General features: G+C 41.4%; 1 protein-coding gene across 1 annotated transcript in view; it reads left to right on the forward strand.

Moving 5' to 3' along the window:
* The window catches only part of ATP13A5 (ATPase 13A5), a 97,776-nt gene that overhangs the window by 38,578 nt on the left and 40,062 nt on the right, over window positions 1-19,136 (forward strand). The window contains exons 10-17 of the mRNA XM_040621734.1: window positions 2,451-2,621; window positions 4,838-4,995; window positions 7,980-8,168; window positions 11,887-11,948; window positions 13,632-13,782; window positions 16,106-16,192; window positions 16,868-17,024; window positions 18,996-19,113. Of these exons, the coding sequence (XP_040477668.1) occupies window positions 2,451-2,621; window positions 4,838-4,995; window positions 7,980-8,168; window positions 11,887-11,948; window positions 13,632-13,782; window positions 16,106-16,192; window positions 16,868-17,024; window positions 18,996-19,113 (1,093 nt within the window). The remainder of the gene's footprint in view (window positions 1-2,450; window positions 2,622-4,837; window positions 4,996-7,979; window positions 8,169-11,886; window positions 11,949-13,631; window positions 13,783-16,105; window positions 16,193-16,867; window positions 17,025-18,995; window positions 19,114-19,136) is intronic.

Below are 19,136 nucleotides of genomic sequence, written 5' to 3' on the forward strand. Positions count from 1 at the left end.
TTTTTTTGGTAACAATACTATTTTTTTATTAATAATAATTTTTTATTATATTATGTTAGTCACCATACAGTACATCCCTAGTTTTTGATGTAAAGTTCCATGATTCATTACTTGCGTACAACACCCAGTGCACCATGCAATACGTGCCCTCCTTAATACCCATCACCAGCCTATCCCATTTCCCCCCATTCCAAATTAGAAATATGACATGTTATTTTGCTAATTGAACATTTAGCAAAAGACTGATGGAATTTTGAATTAATTCTAGTGCTTTTTAAATCTGGGAGCCAGGAAGGGTTATTAGCATTTTTATTTTGTCTCTGAAATGTATCCTTTTGAACTCTGAGCTAATTTTCTTTATATCTTAAATAACTTGCCTTCCTGCCATCAGGAAAAGTAGAGGAATAGTACTGGCAAAGAATGGCAGTCAATAATAGGATATGCGAGTGGCCTAGTTTAGCTGGAATGTGCAGGAAAAGGAGCCTCTGAAAATCTGCGAGAGAGTTCGCACTCGGGACCCTTCCAAACCGCATCCCGTGTATCTCTTCATCTGGCTATTTATCTGTATCCTTTATCACATCTTTCAACAAATGAGTAAATGTAAGTATTTCCCTGAGTTCTGTGAGCCACTCTAGCAAATTAATTGAACTCCAGAAGGGGTTTGTGGGAAACTCAGATTTATGAGTCAAGAAGCACAGGTGACAACGTGGATTTGCAATTAGCACCTGAAGTGGGGGGAAGCAGTCCTGTGGGACTGAGCCCTTAACCTGTGGGATCTGATGCTATCTCTAGGTAAATAGTGTCAGAATTGAATTGCATTGAGTTAAATTGTAGGACAACCTGCTAGTGTCACAGAATTGCTTGTTGTGGGGAAACCCCCCACCTATCTAGCGTCAAGAATGTGTGAGTGTGGTCAGAGCATCATAGCAAAGGAGACACAGGAGGGAGGACTGAAGGTTTTTCCCAACTCAGGAGGTCAAGGAAGATTGTGGGTGAGATACTTACTTACTTATTAAAAAAAGAGGTATTAATTCTACTGTTGTCTCAAATTATTATTATTAAAATGTGTTTTGTGTCAGGGAGCTAAGCAATTACAGGTAATCCATTGATAAGGCAGCCACCATGAGTCAGCAACTGCCCATGAAGCCTTTGGGACCCAAATGCAAGAGTCCAAGAATGAATCAGCGAGGCCCACTCTGCAGGGCAAAAGCGGTAGGAGTTGGAGAATCAGTCCATGAGAGGGCAGAGCATGGGAAGAGGAGGAATCAGAGGTGATTGAGACTGTAACCCTGTCACTCAGCAGAAGGGGGGTACCATAAAAAGTCAGGAAGACATTTAGTGATGAAAATAATAATATGGATTGTAGATCTTGTAGATATGGTGACTTGGAGAAGCTAGTGGGATATCCAGGTTGGGATGAACAGCCCACCATTGGGAAATATAGAACAAGAACACAGGAGAGAGGAAAGATGAAGATAGATGTTATTGATCTATTTAGAAGTGTTAATTAATGAGAATAAAGCTGAGATCATCCTGAAAGAACAAGAGATGACCTGTTATATTGGTTTCTATCTTTCACTACAAGTTTCAGAAAGATCATGAAAAATATTTTACAGATTTTATGAGAGCATAATTTCTTACTCATCTCTGCACTTCCAGGACTGTTTACCTCTACCCTCGCACTCCATGTCCCAAACACCCTCAACCATCTTTAGTGCCCAGAGCACAGCATGCTCTTATTCTCATTGCTTCCAAGAACACTTTCCTCTTCTCCTTGATCTAGTTGGCCTCATTTCCTCTTGAGTTGTCATTTATTAATTGTCCAGGACCTCTTTCCTGGTCTTCTGTTTGGATTAGATCTTCAGATCACCTGGTACTACTACCCAAATATGTATCTTATTGTGTTTTCATTAATTATTTACTACTATTTAGTGTCTTGTCCCCCTGGGCGTCTGAGGACAAGATTTCTATCTGTCTTGTTCATTATTATATCCTCAGCACTTAGAGCAGTGACTGGCACAGAATAAGCACTTAAAAATATTTGTTGAGTGAATGGATGAATGAACAGATAAATAAATAAGTGAAAGAGAAATAATAATAGCTATTACACATACTTTTAGCTCCTTCATTACCTAGCATAGATCTGGGCTTAAAGAACACTTGGGGGACACTTAAGTGACAACTCTCTTTGCTAAAATGGCCTGCTTTTTAAATTATAACAGCAAACCAGGCAGACCAGGGATGGAAAATATAAGTGGACCTTAAAAAAATATCTGGAATATAACCAAATATACCACGGCTTGCATCACCAGCATCTGACTCAGGGAAAAGGCAGTTAAGATTTGAATAGCTGTGGTTTGTATACTTTCTTGAAACTGGAAAGTACCGCTCTAAACGACTACCTGAGGTCACATGGAATCAACAAAAGACAATCTTCCCATCTTCTTTAGGAGAAAGTATACCTGTCACAAAGACACCGTTGCCCCATGTGGACAACACGGTGGCCTGGAAATCCCACAGCTTGGAAGATTATCGGAAACATGTCCTTTTCTGCGGGACAGAAGTTATCCAAGTCAAGCCGTCTGGTCAGGGGCCAGTGAGAGCAGTTGTCTTGCAAACAGGTTGGTAGATTCCACGTTTGTAAATTTAGTCCATGATTAGAAGTGGGGGAGTCGAATTGGGAAAATTTTATTTAGGAATATGGAGTTTGCTACATCCTGGTAATAACAGCCATACTCATTTCCAGTCGGACCATTATTATTCTGAGTTGCCACCATTTCCAGCTGAATGGTTCATTGTTAAAACACTTGTCTATGATGAAGCATATACAGAGATGAAGTGCATTTCCTCAAAGGCAAGACTATGTTCTTGTCGGTTGGCTGGTTTGTTTGTTTTTGGTTTTTATATGTCTGCAAGCTTCTTTTCTTTTCCCTCTACACCCACTCTAAGTGATTACCCAGAACACAGTTCCAACCATTATTGCTTGAGGACGTTTTCCTTTCAAAGTTGCGCTTGCTGGGCTATTATTTCAAGATCCCTGCTGGATACCTCCACTTGGGTTCCCTATTCCCTACAAACACTTCAAAGGCGAAGCATCTAAAGGACTCATCCTCCTCTTTCTGTTGAAGGCATTACCATCTAGCCAGTCTCTCCACATCACCTTTAACTCCTCACTTTCTCCCATAGGGCACCACGTCCTGGTGATTCTACAAATTCCTCCTGAGTCCTGTCTCCCTCTCCTTCATCCCCACAGTTGGTGTTTTGTCCAGGCCCTTCATCATCTCCTGTCTAACTATTACAATAGAAATACTCTTTTGACTGTTCCCTTTAAGCTTTTGTCTGAAATACTTTGTCTTGTCTTTTGTTCTATCTATCCCTTGATCTGTCACCAAGTCGTATTTCTAAAATGTATTTTGAAGCAGTTTATGCACACCATGCTCAAAAACTTTTCAAGACTACTAAAATTATGCCCAATATTTAACATGACATGATGCAGCCAATACCTTCTGTGACTTGGTCCTAGCTCACTGTATTCACTCCTGACCCGTGTTTCTGCTAACCCACATATGCACAAATTCAAAACACACCTTGCCCTTTATTGTCTGTATTGTCTTAGTCTATTATTCAATTGTTCTACCTGACTTTTTCTCATTAAAAATATCAAGTTTTGTTCCACAGTAGTCAGTAAGCATAAGAACATCTCTCAGCCAACTGGTTAAGCAGGAGCTAACGGATGGAAATCATGGAAACCACCTGATCTGAGCTTATAAAATGCCGAGGCAACAGGTTAGAGAAAGCTCTGCCCTTTTTTTCCAAAGCTGCAAAGCCATGTTTGAGGAGACCAGATGTTCACCAAGCAGTGGCATTGAGGCATGTTTCATACTTAACAGTAGTGACTTATATCTAGCAGTCAATTTTTTTTGGCCAATAACTTAGATATTAATGAGTATCTACAAAGTGCTATGCCCTGAGGGCTAAAGGAAAAAGAGATACTCCTGGCCCTTAAAGAAGATTGTGGTCTTGTGCAGGAGACAGGAGGATTTAGAGCTAACTAAACAAAGAACAGTGATAGATGTCATGTGATTAAGTGTTACAGGGACTACAAAGAAGGGGAGAAATTATTTTTGGTATGAAGTGTGGGAATAGAATTCTGGAAACATTTCTTTGATGAGGTGGCATTTTGAGCCAAGCCTGATAGGATGGGAAGGATTAGCCAAAGAAGACATGTTAATCTTTTTCTGCAAAACACAAAGGAAAGAATGCACTGGGGTCTTCTGAGAGCAGTGCATTGTTAAAAGTCTAGCAAAATAGGAGTACACCAGATTGACTTGGAGCGCTGTGCCTAGGAATTTGAACTTTATTATAAAACATAGAGGCTCTGGAAGGTTTTTGAGCATATGAATGACATGAAGAGAGGCACATACATTTAAGAAATTACTTGTTTTGTGCTTTCCTTTTCTCTTAATTTTCTATTATTTTCAACACATATTTGAGCTTTAAATTCTTCGCTCAGCAGCTCATCTTCTCTGGTGACCGCATCTGTTGGTTCCTTAGTCTTCTTTTCCCCAGTCTCATGCATGAGTGAGGAGCTGCACTGTGTGAGCCACTGAAGCACTGACTCCCAGAGCAAGAGAAATTGAGCAGGGCTAAGTGAATGCCATTTATTGCTCCTGGCAACTTGTAAGAATAATAACTATAAATAAACTGTTAGCAGTGGTGTTTTCATTCCATATTCAAATGACACTATTCATCAATCCTTAATTCAATGCAAACCATTTTGGGTTTGTGGGAAACTGTATTAAAGGACCTTACTCCACCTGCAATTATCTTCATGTAGGTTACAATACCGCCAAAGGGGACTTGGTAAGATCCATCCTCTACCCTCGGCCTCTGAACTTCAAACTATACAATGATGCCTTCAAGTTTATAGTGTTCCTGGCCTGCCTTGGAGTTGTGGGTTTCTTCTATGCCCTTGGTGTATATCTGTACCATGGAGTAAGTATTGGGGGTAAGGTTTTTAATAGCATAGCTTTTCTCAAGGAACTTGACCTAACTCAAAAGGGTTAGATAAGGCTAGCTTTTAGCCCCATCATTCTGTGAGACAGGGCTGTCTAATGGAGCATTCCTAGAAGATGAAACTGTTCTATACGGACGCTGTTGAATTTGGTGGCCCTTCACCACATGTGCTTATTGAACACTTGAACTGTGGCTACTGTGACTGAGGAAATGAACTTTCAATTTTACTTCATTTAAATTATTTTAATGAACTTAATTTAACCAATGTGGTTATTTGAGTAATTTCAACTTAAGTACCCATATGTAGTTAGTGAAACTTATATTGGATGGAAAATTGTATTGGAAAAGTTGCAAAGTTCACAGCTCCTTTCAGTGCTTGGGTGGGAATGAGAGGTTACTGCACGTGTGACATTCACAATACCTAAGCCCACATAGCTTCAGAGGAAATACATGTTTCCCAAGTCTGAGAGGGCGGAAAGGATTTAGTCAATCAGTTCAGAGAGCAGAAAGGGCATACTAATTAGAGTGAGCAAAGAACAAAGTAAGAAATGCAGATCAGTCTTCTGGAACCAGTAAGCAACTGAGACATTAAGTCCAGCAAGGTAGAAATAGGTCACATTGCAGGGAATCTTGAATTCCATGCCTAGAAATTTGGATTATTTGGGAATGTTGAAATATTTGAGTGTATACATTGTCCAAGGCATGCCCGACAGACCATGCAGGCCATGAGTTGCTCTGTGTTCTGCTAGGTTCTGCAGTGGAATTAAATGTCCACTTTTACAGGGGCGCCTGGGTGGCCCAGTCAGTTAATCATCCGACTCTTGATTTCAGCTCAGGTCATGATCTCAGGGTCATGAGATAGAGCCCTGTGTCAGGCTCCACACTCAGCGCTTGAGATTCTCTCTCTCCTTCTGCCCCTCCCCCTTCCTTCTCCCCACTCACACACTCTCTCTCTCTTAAAAAAATAAAAATAAAAATTATTAAAGTCCACTTTTACAGAATTGTATGCTGCATAGATCCCCACTTCCTTTTAAGCTTCATGGTGTCTGATTTCATTTGAATGTCCCTCTTAATACTTGTGTTGGCTGGACAGAGAAGTGTTGTCACAATTGACCTCTGAGGTCCTTCCTGGTCCTGAGAGTCTGATTCTGTGGTGAACTGTGCAGTCTCTTCTGTAAGACATCTTAGGATCTTAGCAATGTGAGCTCATAGGGAAGAAAAAATTGCGACTAAAAGGGTCCAAACATAGATATGAAACTGGGTATAGGTGACCTAATTACGATGCCCAAATTGGTAGCTTTAGTTGATTCTATGTGTGTGTTATTGGAGAGAAGGGTAAATATTGCTGGACAGTCACAAGAATTTCCAGGCAATGCTCGTGCTCACAGTTGCACTCTGGGTAGTCATTTCAGTCTGATAAAAACCCCCAGGGAGCATTTCTAGGTCAGGCAAGGGCAAAGGAAGCCTTGGTATATTGGCACCAGTAGCGTGGACCCTGGAAAGAGCTCCGCAGACTGTTAAAGCCAGTGCTGCTGGAACTTGAGGCAATGTGCCAGTTTTATATGGAGAGCAGGAGTGTTGAGCAGGAAAACAAGCAAAAAGCTCTCTCGTGTGGACTAAGAAGCCCCTACAGTGTTTGGGAATAAAGGTTTCCTGGGCGGGACTCAGCACCCAATATACACCAAAGCAGCAATACTAATCACAAACCTGGTCTTCTTGTGGGTCATAACCTGTGGCCCTGTTGGCTGCCTCTATCTGTCCTGGCTCAGGACTTGACAAGGCTGAGTCCTCGGGGTCAACACTCAATTGGCTGTAGTTGGGAAAAGCAGGGAATGATGGATTTTGTAATAAACTGAGATTGGACCAATGGTGTATCTAGCAGGCATTGTTACTGAACTTGAATCTGTGTTTCCAGTACTCAGAAGAGGATTTTATGGCTAAAATGATGGTTGATTTCATAAAAATCTAGGGTAAAGCCAATGATATCTAGATCATTTGAAAAATAAAACAAGCCATCCTGTGACTTGATCTTGTCTCCACTCTTATCAGTGATGTGAATTTCTGAAGATCTGATGGGATATTGACTCCATGAGAACCGGATTGATTATATAACACAATGGTCACGTCTTTGTACCCTGGAGTGGGACAGACTAGGGTTCAGATCCTCACCATTTAACCAGCAAGTGGCTTGAGGAAGTTATTTAATTTTTTTAAGTCTCGGTCTCCTTATCTGTTAAATAGAAAAAATAACAGTATTTACATCACAAGGTTGTCATGGGGAGTCACTAAATAATGTATGTAGCCTAACGCAATGCCTGCCCCAGAACATGAGCAGTGAGAGCAAGCTATTTTTTACTATTGACTTCCCTATAGCAGATAATACATGCTGGAAACTTAGCAGAATCTTGGTCATCATTTTTATCAAGTCACCATTCATTTCATATGTGTGCTGGGTACCTTCTCCTCTGTGTCAGAAACTGTGCGAGGCTCTGTATCTAGAGATGAATAAGGTGAACTTGAAAATGACTTCAAAGATGTATAAGCCAGAGCTGCTGCTCCCAAGGAGTTTGGAAGCTATCGAGGGAGATTTATAACCCAACTGTCAAGCCAGTGTGTGAAATGTTACAACTCCAAGATGGTCTCCATGCCTGGGGAGTCCAGAGGGTGTGTTATGACAAGCAGAGGAGGGATGGTGCTCAGGGTGGAGGGAATGCTAAGTGAAGAGAACAGAGTCAGGAAAGGGCAGGATGGACATAGAGTAGGATTCAGAGTCTCCTTTGTTCTTAGTGGGAGACAACTTGCCCATTCCTTAGGCACACCTAAGAGAACTCTCAGCCTCACCAAGAGCCAGCTCACTTTGAATACTTTGAATTTCTAGAGCTCCTGCAGTATTACAGGAGATGGTGCCAGAAAGGGTGCCAGCCTGCTCTGCTGAGTTAACCTGTATGTCCCTCCATCCCCAGGTTTCTTCAAGAGATACTACAACCATGGCCCTGCTTCTCTTCACCGTAACTGTCCCTCCTGTGCTGCCAGCAGCCCTGACCACAGGCATCGTGTATGCACAGAAGAGGCTGAGGAAGAAGAAAATCTTCTGTATCTCCCCACAGAGAATCAATATATGTGGGCAGATAAACCTTGTGTGCTTTGACAAAGTATGATCTAAACTTTCCACGTTGGAGGTTAATGATTTCAAGGTACAGCAGAGCTGGAAAAGGCCTCCAAGAATGCCTGGCTCGCTGCGCTCATTTCACAGATGGGAACACTGAGGCCAGAGAAGGTCACACAGTGAACTAGCATGAGACCATGTTCTAGAAGCCCACTCTACTGAGTCCTAAGGAATTGGTTTAGCTATCACATCATTAATTCCTTTCCTATGAAATTTAGTATTTTTGTCCCTGTATTGGGTTTTAAGACGATCTATTATAATCACTTCTATGACTGACTGGCTTTTTCAGGCAAAAAATGTGAGGAACATTTCTGTTCCCTGAAGTGCTTTGTCCTGCACTTAACTGAACATATTCTCTTCTTCTCCTCTGCTTCTTTAAAGGAAAGGGAGGGAGGGGACCATGGCTGTGTTTATGCACTCGGTCCCTCCTTTCTCCTTTGATCCCTGGGTTAGGAAAACTCAGGACTAGCGAATGTGTACCTGTGCTTAGGGTTCTGAAAGTGGCAGGGGAGAAGTATGTCCAAATGGGGAGGATTGCTACTCTGGGACAGGTCCTGAGACCCCTTCCTATGCCTCTCCTATGGGGGACCTGGAGGGACCTCAGCCTCAGTCACCTGCTATTCCGATCCTGCCCTCTGCTTGGGCAGGCCAATTTAACTGCTATAACACAGTGGGCCTGACCTGCTTCCTCCACGTCTTCACTTCATTCACATTTGAGTAATTGATAAAGGCTTTGCCACTTTTTAATGAATCTACATTGGCCAGGAGCCCCATTAATGGGACGCTCCTTGCTCTGCAGAAGCTCATGACTTAGCTGAGGAAGCGGGTTAAACAGAAGTGTAGACAATGATAATGCAGTGAAATGCATGCTGAAAGAGGTGTGAATAAAGCATCGAAGTGAAGTTACCTGCCATGGGTGAGAGGTCACTTTTGAGCTGTGGCTTTGGTTGTTAGACAGAATGGGCCCTGGGCTCAGAGGCAAGCAGTTCAGAAGCACAGGGATGTCAGGGCCTGTGGCACATGGGGGACAGAAAACAATGGAGTGTGGGTTGTGTGGTAGGGGATATAACTGGAGAGAGGAGACAGGCCAATTGCTCAGGGCCTGACATGCCAAGCTAAGGAGTGGAACCTTGTTGTGAAGGAGAATGGGATCCCTACCATTTTTTAAGAAGATAGGTGACATTTGTATAGGTGTGTTTTATTTATTTCATCCAGGGTAATTGGTGAGAAGGGACAGAGGGGAGATAGGACTGAGACAGGAAGCCATCTGAGAATGTTGTCCTAGGCAAGGAGGGCAAGAATGGAGAGTCACCAGCTGGAGAGGCACCATGAGTAGTAGGCTTGATGAATCTTGGCCCCCAGCTAGAAGTAGAACAGCTCTAAGATTATTTCCGTTCTATTCTTGTTGGAGTTTCCTTTGGCAAAGAATGTCCTTAATCCCACTTGTCGGGAACCACTAGGGTTAACTTAACAGTAACTTCCTTTTAGTTTTAGGACCAGAGAACAGCCCCTGGGAAGTTTTCTGATAAGGATTCCCAATACTTACCCCATAGCCTCACTAATGCCTATAATATAAGAGGGAGATTTATAAAACATGTTCATTACATATTTATCTGTATCTAGAACTGATTCTTTTAGACGGTGTTCATTTTACAACTCATATAAAGTTCTTTCCTCCACATCTTCATGTGCTCTTTTGCTAGAACAATTGAGGGACTGCTCCTCAGCATGGTTGGCCAAATCCCAGTGGCATGACAACATGTTATAGTGCAAAGAACTCTGAACTGGTAATTGGCAAAATGAGAAGTCAAATCCTGGATCTGGCACTAAGTTTCTGTGTGCCCTTTTAAGAGAAGTTTGAACTCTAATGATCTCTAGGTGTCTTTCTAGCTTTCACATTGTAAAACTCTACCAATATGCTGTTGGAATAAAGCACCCCACAATTAACTGAAGCCCCATCTACTGTTATTTCCATTTAGAAGACATTTCACCACTGGGCTTCTGAGTACATCTGTTCCCATATATTTCTAGTTTATGTTGCTTTATTATAAATCAAGTACTCTCTTTTCTATCCAGTTCGACCCAAGCCTGGGCTAGTATTTATGCTAAGAAGTTTGCTTTCTCATCTTACTCCCTTTACAACTGCAACTATAATTTAGTTTTCTTTCTGTTCATGGCTAGTTTTATTGTATAAGGATCATTTTCACACAGAGAAATAACACAGTCCCATTTCTGTTTTGCTACGGTATCAATTCTGTTGTCATGTTTCAAAATATTGATGTCTAAAAAATATAATCTGAGCATCAGGAAAACATTTCAGTTTGAATCAAACTGCTAACTCTTTTTGAAATGGAACAACTCAAGAGGATTTGAAATCTAAACACACAGGTTGGGACCCTAATACAATGCAGGAAGGAAATGAAACAAATAGATTTTTGCTGTTGTTCTTCCAGGAATAACTCACACAAAGCTAGTTAGTTTTCTGTGAAGTCCCAATGAATCAACGAAACCAAGATTCCTTAATTCTTTAATTGGAAGTCTGGTATGGGTTTTGTCTTTCTGCATACTTTGCAAAATGTATTTAACATTTGTCTAGACAGGCTGGATTCTGGTTCTTTCTCTTCAACCTACTGGCCACTGGACCTTGAGGCTGCCCATTTCACCTCTAACCTGAGAATGCCCCTTTCCTGTTTACTCAATTGTAAGAATTGGAAGACTTGTAAGCACTTCACTGTAAAGCATTATGTTGACTTAATGTCTTCTAATGACAGAAATGTTGTTTGATAGAAGACTAGAAAATGCAGTGTCTTATACAGAAATAACTTTTAAAAGAATGATGACAGAGACCTGGGTGTCAGTATCAAAAAAGGATATACCCCAGCCTTTGGTAGTGCTCTGCTCAGCTTTGACAGTGCTGAAGCAGTGGGGCCTCGTGCTTACTCTGGGAGTTGGCTTCTTGCATAAAGACACCGGGGTCTGTAATTAATAGTAGACTCTGAAGTAATGAACAAATTCAAAGTGCTGTGATAGTCCTTAGTTTCATGTTGCTTTCTCTGTTACATTATGTGACAAACACCCTCTCATAATACAGCAAATCAAATCTCCGAAACATTTTCCTCTTGATCTAACAATAAAACCCATTCATGGGCATTAATGAATATTTATTATTAGCACTTCATTTCTTTCTAAATTCTCAAAGCCCTTTATCAACATTTCATTATCAATCTGGACAGTCACCATGCCACCCATATTTTAGAAAATTGCTATGAACCAGATGGCAAACTATGAACTAAATCGTCTTGAAAAGAAAGAAAAAATTCTGAGCTCTGCTTTAGAAAGACAGCAGGTGCCAACTGAAAAGTCAAACTCGCGCTGGTTCTTATTGGATTTCCATTCACTGAACGCCTCTCGTTTAACAACAGCAAGTACAACAATAAACACACAAAAACAAAACATTCGCATTTTGTTGTAATGACTAGTATCTAGAGTCATTTAATTATCAACATAGGCTTTTGGGGAATCGTTTGTCACTTGCTGAATCTTTCCTTCAGGTACCCTTCTGGGATTTAAAATTTGATGTCTACAAACAAGAGATTTGGACAACTAGATCTACTTTAATTTCTTGGGAACTTGGGCTTTGTTTAAGTCATGATATAATTAAAAGCTCTAAATTTTATGTTAACACCAATTCTAATTTCTTCCAGACTGGCACTCTTACAGAAGATGGGCTGGACCTCTGGGGGACTGTCCCGACTGCTGACAACTGGTAGGCACTTTAGCGAAGATGGAATGTGAGATTGGTGTGGTTACTTTGGTGCTACTCAGATCCATCCTTCCAGTGGTGAGGGATGAATGTCATGTAAAATATATATAATAATTTACTAGAACTAGTTCCCAATTATTCTAATTTGTTAAATTAAATTAATTCTAAGTACAAAATCAGACAGGGAAAGTAGGCCTTCAAACTCCACATGAAAAACAGAATGAGCTGGATGAGTAAGGAATTGAATGAATAAAACAGAGGAACAAAGAGTAAAATCAGAATTGTGCTCAATTAAAAACTGCAAAGAATTGCTAGGGGCTACTGGGCTGGTGGGAGGTGGGGTGGGGGAAGTCCAAAAAGGAAGAGCTCTTTCCCCTCCCTCATGGAGCTCACATCTCATGGGAAAAAAAGTCACAAATGCACCCACCTTCTATGCACAATACAGGCTGTGGAAAGGGCTACTATTAAGGCACACATATCAGAAGAGAGAAGAAGAAACAATAGTGGTTGCTTGATATAATACACAGTCCTGGATTTTAGAAAAACATAGTAGAGAAATGGTAGAAAATAATTTTGAAAAGGAATGAATGAGGAAAACCACCTGACCGAGATACCACTTGAAAAAGAATCTTGAAGCATGTATGGCTAAAATTTTTATAGACATGGCTAAAAGCTGGCCGTGGAGGGGGGAGAGCAATTACAGAGATGCTACCCCAGAATGGAGCTAAGGAGGGCAGGGCCCTAGCTCCCTTCTCTGTGGGGCTGAGATCTGCCTTCTCAGTCCAAGTGCAAATCCCTCTGCTCCTAATCTCTGGATACTCCACATTGGCTCCAAACATGGCTGAGGCTCTGTCATTGAAGGAGTCATGCAGGAGCTCCCCAAGACAGTGATGGGGCCAAGTGTAGCTCTGGCACAAGATAGCAAATAGGCAGTGGGACGTTGCCGAAGATACTTGGGTTCAACCCTACTCATGTGGTTCAGCTCCTGGTTGTTCAGATGGTGGGGCCAGGCTTTTGTCCAAACAGGCACTGCTTTGCCCTTTATTGGCCAGACTGTGAAAGGGGAATGGAATGTTTGCAGCTTTCACCCCTCCTCTCCTTCCCTTTCCCCAAGTAAGATTTTGGGATGTAGAGAAAACTGGATACAATCACTGTTTGGTTGTAAGATGGGAGGAAGGGGGAAGGTTAACCCAGCTAGTCTACTGTCATAGAGGAAAGTGAGCTTCAGATGTTGGATATCCATACCAGAAGTTTCAGGAAATAGGACAAAAGGAAATAGGACAAAAGGCTGAGTCATGAAAAACATTTCAGAGCCCAGGTATGCTTTTACTTGAAGGAAAAAGAAACCAGCAGAGAGTCTTCCTTCCCATCCCTTCTACTTCACTGGCCCAGAGACCTCTTGCCTGGGGGTGTGGCTTTCTAGAGCCTACTCTGTAGAGCTTGCAGGTGTCAGTCTGAGCCTTCCCCTACTACTCCCACCATAGGTGCTGGCTGTAAGTAATCTGATAGAAGTCTTTGTGATTATATCCAAACGCTCAGACTTTATACAGGGCATGGGAAGCTATGGAAGGATTTGAGCATAAGAGTTAAGTATTATTAAAACTCCATGTTGGTAAGATTTAAGGGGTGGAATGGGTAAAATGATTTTCTTGAAGACCTTCACATATTAATCATCTTCCATATCAGTTTTCAGGAAGTCCATAGCTTTGCCTCAGGCAAGGCTTTGCCATGGAGCCCACTGTGCGCCGCCATGGCCAGCTGCCACTCTCTGATCCTTCTCAACGGGACCATCCAGGGAGACCCACTGGACCTCAAAATGTTTGAGGGCACTGCCTGGGTAAGGTGATAGTTTCTTGGTGCATCTAAATGAGAAAAACTTGAAGAGATCCTTACTGGGAATGGTAAAGCTTTTCTAACTGTGGTTGAAACCCAGAGAAGATTTATAACAATATGTGAATTAAGGTCTGAATCTACCTGAATTTCCCAACCTCTGCTCCAAAGAACTCTGTTAATGAGTGCAACATGAAAGTGTTCCATGATCAAATAGTTTTGAGAATTGCTCTTTTAAGAAACTAAAGTTGATTTCTTAATTATAGGATTTCTTTAATATATTGTGGTATACTGTGAATATTCAAGAGTGACTATGATATGCAGTATTGACCAAACCTACTTGACCACAAAGCCTTGACAGGCCAAAACATGGTACAATTAATCTCCGTAACACCCTCAGAGCAATGGTAAGCAAAAGCAGCGCTGTTCAGTGTAGTAGCCACTGGCCACGTTTGGCTATCGACTACTTGAAATGTGGCTGTGCAACTGAGAAACCGAATTTTCAATTTTATTCAATTTAATTAATTTAAATGTAAGTAGCCACAAGTGGCTGGTAGCTACTGTGTTAGACAGTCTAGGTCTAGACACCAAACTGAAGGTCCCCCAGTTCAACTGGTTCAGTTTTTTGAGCTGAGTATGAATGATGGTTGAAGGGCATAACACCATCCTGGTGGCTGTCATGACATGGTGGGCAGACCTCTCACCTCCACCACTTTCTAGCTGTGTGACCCCAAATCCAGAACCAAGACTCTGAGTCTATCACCTACCATGGGCATTAGTGATAATGGTGACTCATTCACAGGCTTGTGGTAAGCACTGAGCCTATGAGCCTAGAGGGACTGCTTGCACGGAAGAGTGCCCAATAAGTGGAGGGCACTCATTTTTTCATTCACAATTTAATGAATTACATTATTCTGCTCTCAAACAACAACAACAACAAACCCATGTTTTAAAGCTACTGACAATGATACATCAACTACAGAACAGCAGTTAAACAGAATGGTGAAGGGATGGAAACAAATGATTACAGGGACATGAAATACACCTCACAAAGGCTAATTTAAAGATGTATAGAGGGAAAATTGTAGCTTTCTAGAAGCCAAAGTAATGAAGAAGAAACCTGATTAACAGGGAAATTTCTGATATCAGTAAGTTAAAATTCGAGCATTTCCTGTGGAGAGATTTTTGACATAAAGACAAAGCAGTAATCACTTTCTTGGATCTTAATGGGGAAGAATTAGTGTAATCATTACAATGTCCTCAGCAGCATCATTCACGTTGACACAATGATGAGCTGCTGAGGGTCATTATTACTATATGTGACTTTGATCCTGGTTCAGACAGTGCCTCTTCTCCATCAAGGGGGGGGCGGGGTTGATCTGTTTGTACAAATAACATGCAAGTTTGGGTCTTGGGTGGGAACATCAGTCTTTAGTATTAGCTCTGTAAGAAGAACTGTCTTTAAGAACACTGGTATCCCCCCCAAACAAAGCATGAAAGTACAAGGTGATTCGCTGAGTTTAAAGCTGGGTGAGAAGCAGTCTCCAGTTAAATATCCTTTGGTGGTTAGGAACCTTTCATGAAACGTAAGGGGGGGGGAATATCTTTGTTGACTCTAAGAATTTTAGCACTAGAAGGCATATCAGAATGTTTTACAGAAGAAATTTGAGATCTGGAGAAATGGAGTAATGTCCCCAAGTTTAAACAGGTAAGTGACAGAACAGAAGCCAGATGTTGTCTCCTATTTTCTGATTGGTACAATGGACGGCCTTTCCCATATTTTCAGTTAATATTGGCTTCTCAGATGGTATAACTTACACTGTTGTAACACCCAGGGAATACAAACCATTTTCAAACATGCATTCTGATTTGTTAGCAACTAACTTGCTAATTCTCTAGCTAACCAATTAGGTTAGTAACACAGATATAGAATAAGAAGTAATACCATGTTTATCTTAAGACCCAACCCTAACTCATCTGAGGGCTAATGTGCTCAGCTGTATTGGAGAGTAGATCTCTACTTAAACTCTCGTCCAGTTACTAGACATACTATTCAAGAAGAGCCATTGGCCTGTAGCTAGCATTTCTTCCATCAATTACTACTTAAATAGTAGTCACAATATTTCTGGCTTTTTGACATTCTACAATAAGGTCCTTAATATAAATCAATGCAACAGAAATTTGACAATGATGGTATTCAGATAATTGGCCTAGAAGAGAAAATATGTAAAAGGGGCTTTGAAAAGATTCGAGTGCTATGCAAATGAGAGGTATTTCTTTCTTATTATTTTTCTCTGAGGAATCTTATGAACGTTTTCATTTTAAAACAGATAATGGAAGATTGCAATGCAGACTACTGCAAATTTGGGATGTCAGATTCAAACATCATAATAAAACCAGGACCAAAAGCCAGTTGGGTATGATTTGCTTTTTTAAATCAGATGGCTCTTTCTCCTTGAAACTAGTAAATCTCTCCTCACTTTCACTTATTTTTATATTCCTATTATTTTGCCTTATCCTAACAGTATCTATGGGTTTGCTCACTCCTTCATTCCTGAATCTATCCTTTAATTTATTCATGAATCTGTCCTTTAATTTATTCAACAAACACTCACGGAGTGTCTGTGTAAGTTACAGCAGTATGCTAGGTGCTAAAGGATAGAGTGATTTCAGAGCTAGACATGTTGGGCTCTGTGTTGGAGAAATGCATGGGTGGGTAGAAAAATCCATATAGGTGCAAATAGGTGCAAGACAGTGTGCCAAGTGCTATAATAAAGCTGAAGAAAGAGCTGCAGGAGTCCAGAGGTGGGAATGAATATTGTTTCTGAGAAAGAGAAGCACCACAGACGAAGTGACCTATGAACTTTGCCTGGAAGATAATTAGGATTTCTCCAGGCAGCCATGGGGAAGGGCTTTGCAGACCAGACAACTTGATCAGGGAGTCGCCTTAGAGACAGGCAGAAAATGTGTGACAAATACACCACTTCATGATGTCCCTGGGTTCATGCCAGAACAAACCCTGTTTGTTGGTGTGGACCTGCTGAATCTCACGTACAGGCATCTTAAGCTTCCCTTTCTTGGCGCTCCCTCAGAGTCCCGTGGAAGCCATAGCCATCTTGCGCCAGTTTCCGTTTTCCTCAAGTCTGCAGAGGATGTCTGTGGTCGCTCAGGTGGCAGGGGAGGACCATTTCCATGTGTACATGAAGGGTGCCCCAGAGATGCTGGCCATGTTCTGCAAGTCTGAAACAGGTACTCGTTTAATTGACCCTCTTCTCTTTCAGGAGGTAAAATATTTTCGAAGCCCAAATACATAAAGCGTACAAGTCTAAATCAATGAATGTGGAAGTGATGGTTTACCCAGTGAAGGAGAGGTGGGCCCAGTAGATCTGATAAGGCAGAGGTGAGAATTTTGAGGCAGAAAGGCAGAGAGTAAATATCTGGCTTAGGTCCACCCAGAAAAGTCCAACCACCATGGGGTATCAGGAAGGAGATGTGAAGCAAAGATCGGGAGCCAAAATAGGAAGCTATGTGAGGGCTTCCAGGAAGGGCAAGAATGAGGAGCCTGCACTGGGAATGGAGGGGACAGGTCTAGACACTACGCTCATCCTGCAGCTGGGGTGCTCTGCCCACCACCTCTGGGGGCTGGCACCATGCCAAAGGCCGTGCAGATCCATGGAAGAATATAGACAAGATAAATCTTTTAGAGAAAAAGTGATTAGAGTAAATTAGATGGTATTAGAATAATGTAATTGATCATTTTCACAGCAATTTCATCTTTCTGGGCCAGATTTTGAGCAGATTTGTATTGTTTCTTAGTCTTAAAAACATATGCACCCTCTAAGCGGCAGCCTGGATTTGTAAGAATATTGTTGCATTCAAATGAGTTCATTTGGATAAAATTGGTCTTTTTCTCCTGATTTTCATCTATATTCTCCTTATGATTGCTGATAGCCATCAACTTGTGCACGCAATTCTAGATTTGGCAAGTGATTGCTTTAACTTCTTCCTCTACTTAGAGCCATTTTTACCTGAGAAGTGGCCCCTTTTTTCTGACTTTGATCTTCCTCAGAGCTGCCATTACCTCTATCACTCTATCCTTCATAGACTGATGGCCTATATTTTGCTGTTTAATTTTTTTTCAACCTCATAGATACAAGGTAAGTATCCTCTTGAAATTTTAATTGGTGACTATTGCCCCTGCTCTATTGTGAGGGTTTGAGTCTGTCACTTCTCACCTCTCATCCTTCTGGTAGCACTTCCAATTCTTATTGTCCTTACCTCAGATCTTTGACATATGCTAATAATGACTGCAGTGATTTCTCCCCCTGCATTTAAGAGAGAGAGAGAGCCAAAGTCTTCTTTGATCCCCACCTCCTGGAACATTTTAGAACTACAGAAAGTCTGAGCTGAATGGGGACAGAAAATTCTATATCCCCTCATTCTATGGATGGGGAAATTGAGGTATAGAAGAGAGACCTAACAAGCCCAAGGTCAGAGATCTAGTTGGCAGTAGAGTGGAGACTAGAAATCAGGTGTTTTGCTACCTAAGCCACTATATACTTCCATTATGCTGTACTTCTTTCTAATACCCTTATAGGCACTCTACAAACCATAAAGATTTTATAAATATTTTAATATTAGTTATGACTACTATGCCAAAATACACAAATGTTGGCATTGTATCATCTATCATGTAAAGCAGGGATTGGCAAGCTTTTCTGTGAAGAGCCAGGTAGAAAGTATTTTAGGTTTTGCAGGCCACATGGTATCTGTCTCAACCACTCAACCCTGACATTGTGACCCCAAAGCAGCCATAGATGGTAAACAAATGGGCATGGCTGCCTTTCAATAAAACTTTATTTATAAAAACAAGCAATGGGTCAGATTTGGCCTATAGTTTGCTGACTCCTGGTCTAGAGGATCGGCTGTTTCCCTCATCTTACCCATGTAGACCCGGTCCTGAGACCTGTCCTTTTTAAACCCAGCCAGTGGATTTGACACCCAGTTGATGACCAGTGTATCTTTGGCATTCATTTCTGTCAGAATAATAAGAGTACACTGATGAAGTTGTTTTTGGCTTTTAGCTGGAGCTGTACTTTTTCTATTAAAGTGTTTTTTGGGGTTTTAAACAGGGTACAGTGACTGGTTACCGGAGCCTTGTTTAGGAGCCGGGAGCCTTCCATGTGATCTTACATTTACCTCTTTCCTCTCACGTGACAGTACCCAAGGATTTCCCACAGAAACTGAGGAATTATACAGTACAAGGCTTCCGTGTCATTGCCCTTGCCCATAAAGACTTGAAGATGGAGAAGCTTTCAGAAGTACAGAATTTAGCCCGGTAAGGGACTCAGAAATCGGCAC

Source organism: Ursus maritimus, unplaced genomic scaffold (assembly GCF_017311325.1).
Source record: "Ursus maritimus isolate PB19 unplaced genomic scaffold, ASM1731132v1 scaffold_4, whole genome shotgun sequence".
In the NCBI taxonomy this organism is placed as follows: domain Eukaryota; kingdom Metazoa; phylum Chordata; class Mammalia; order Carnivora; family Ursidae; genus Ursus; species Ursus maritimus.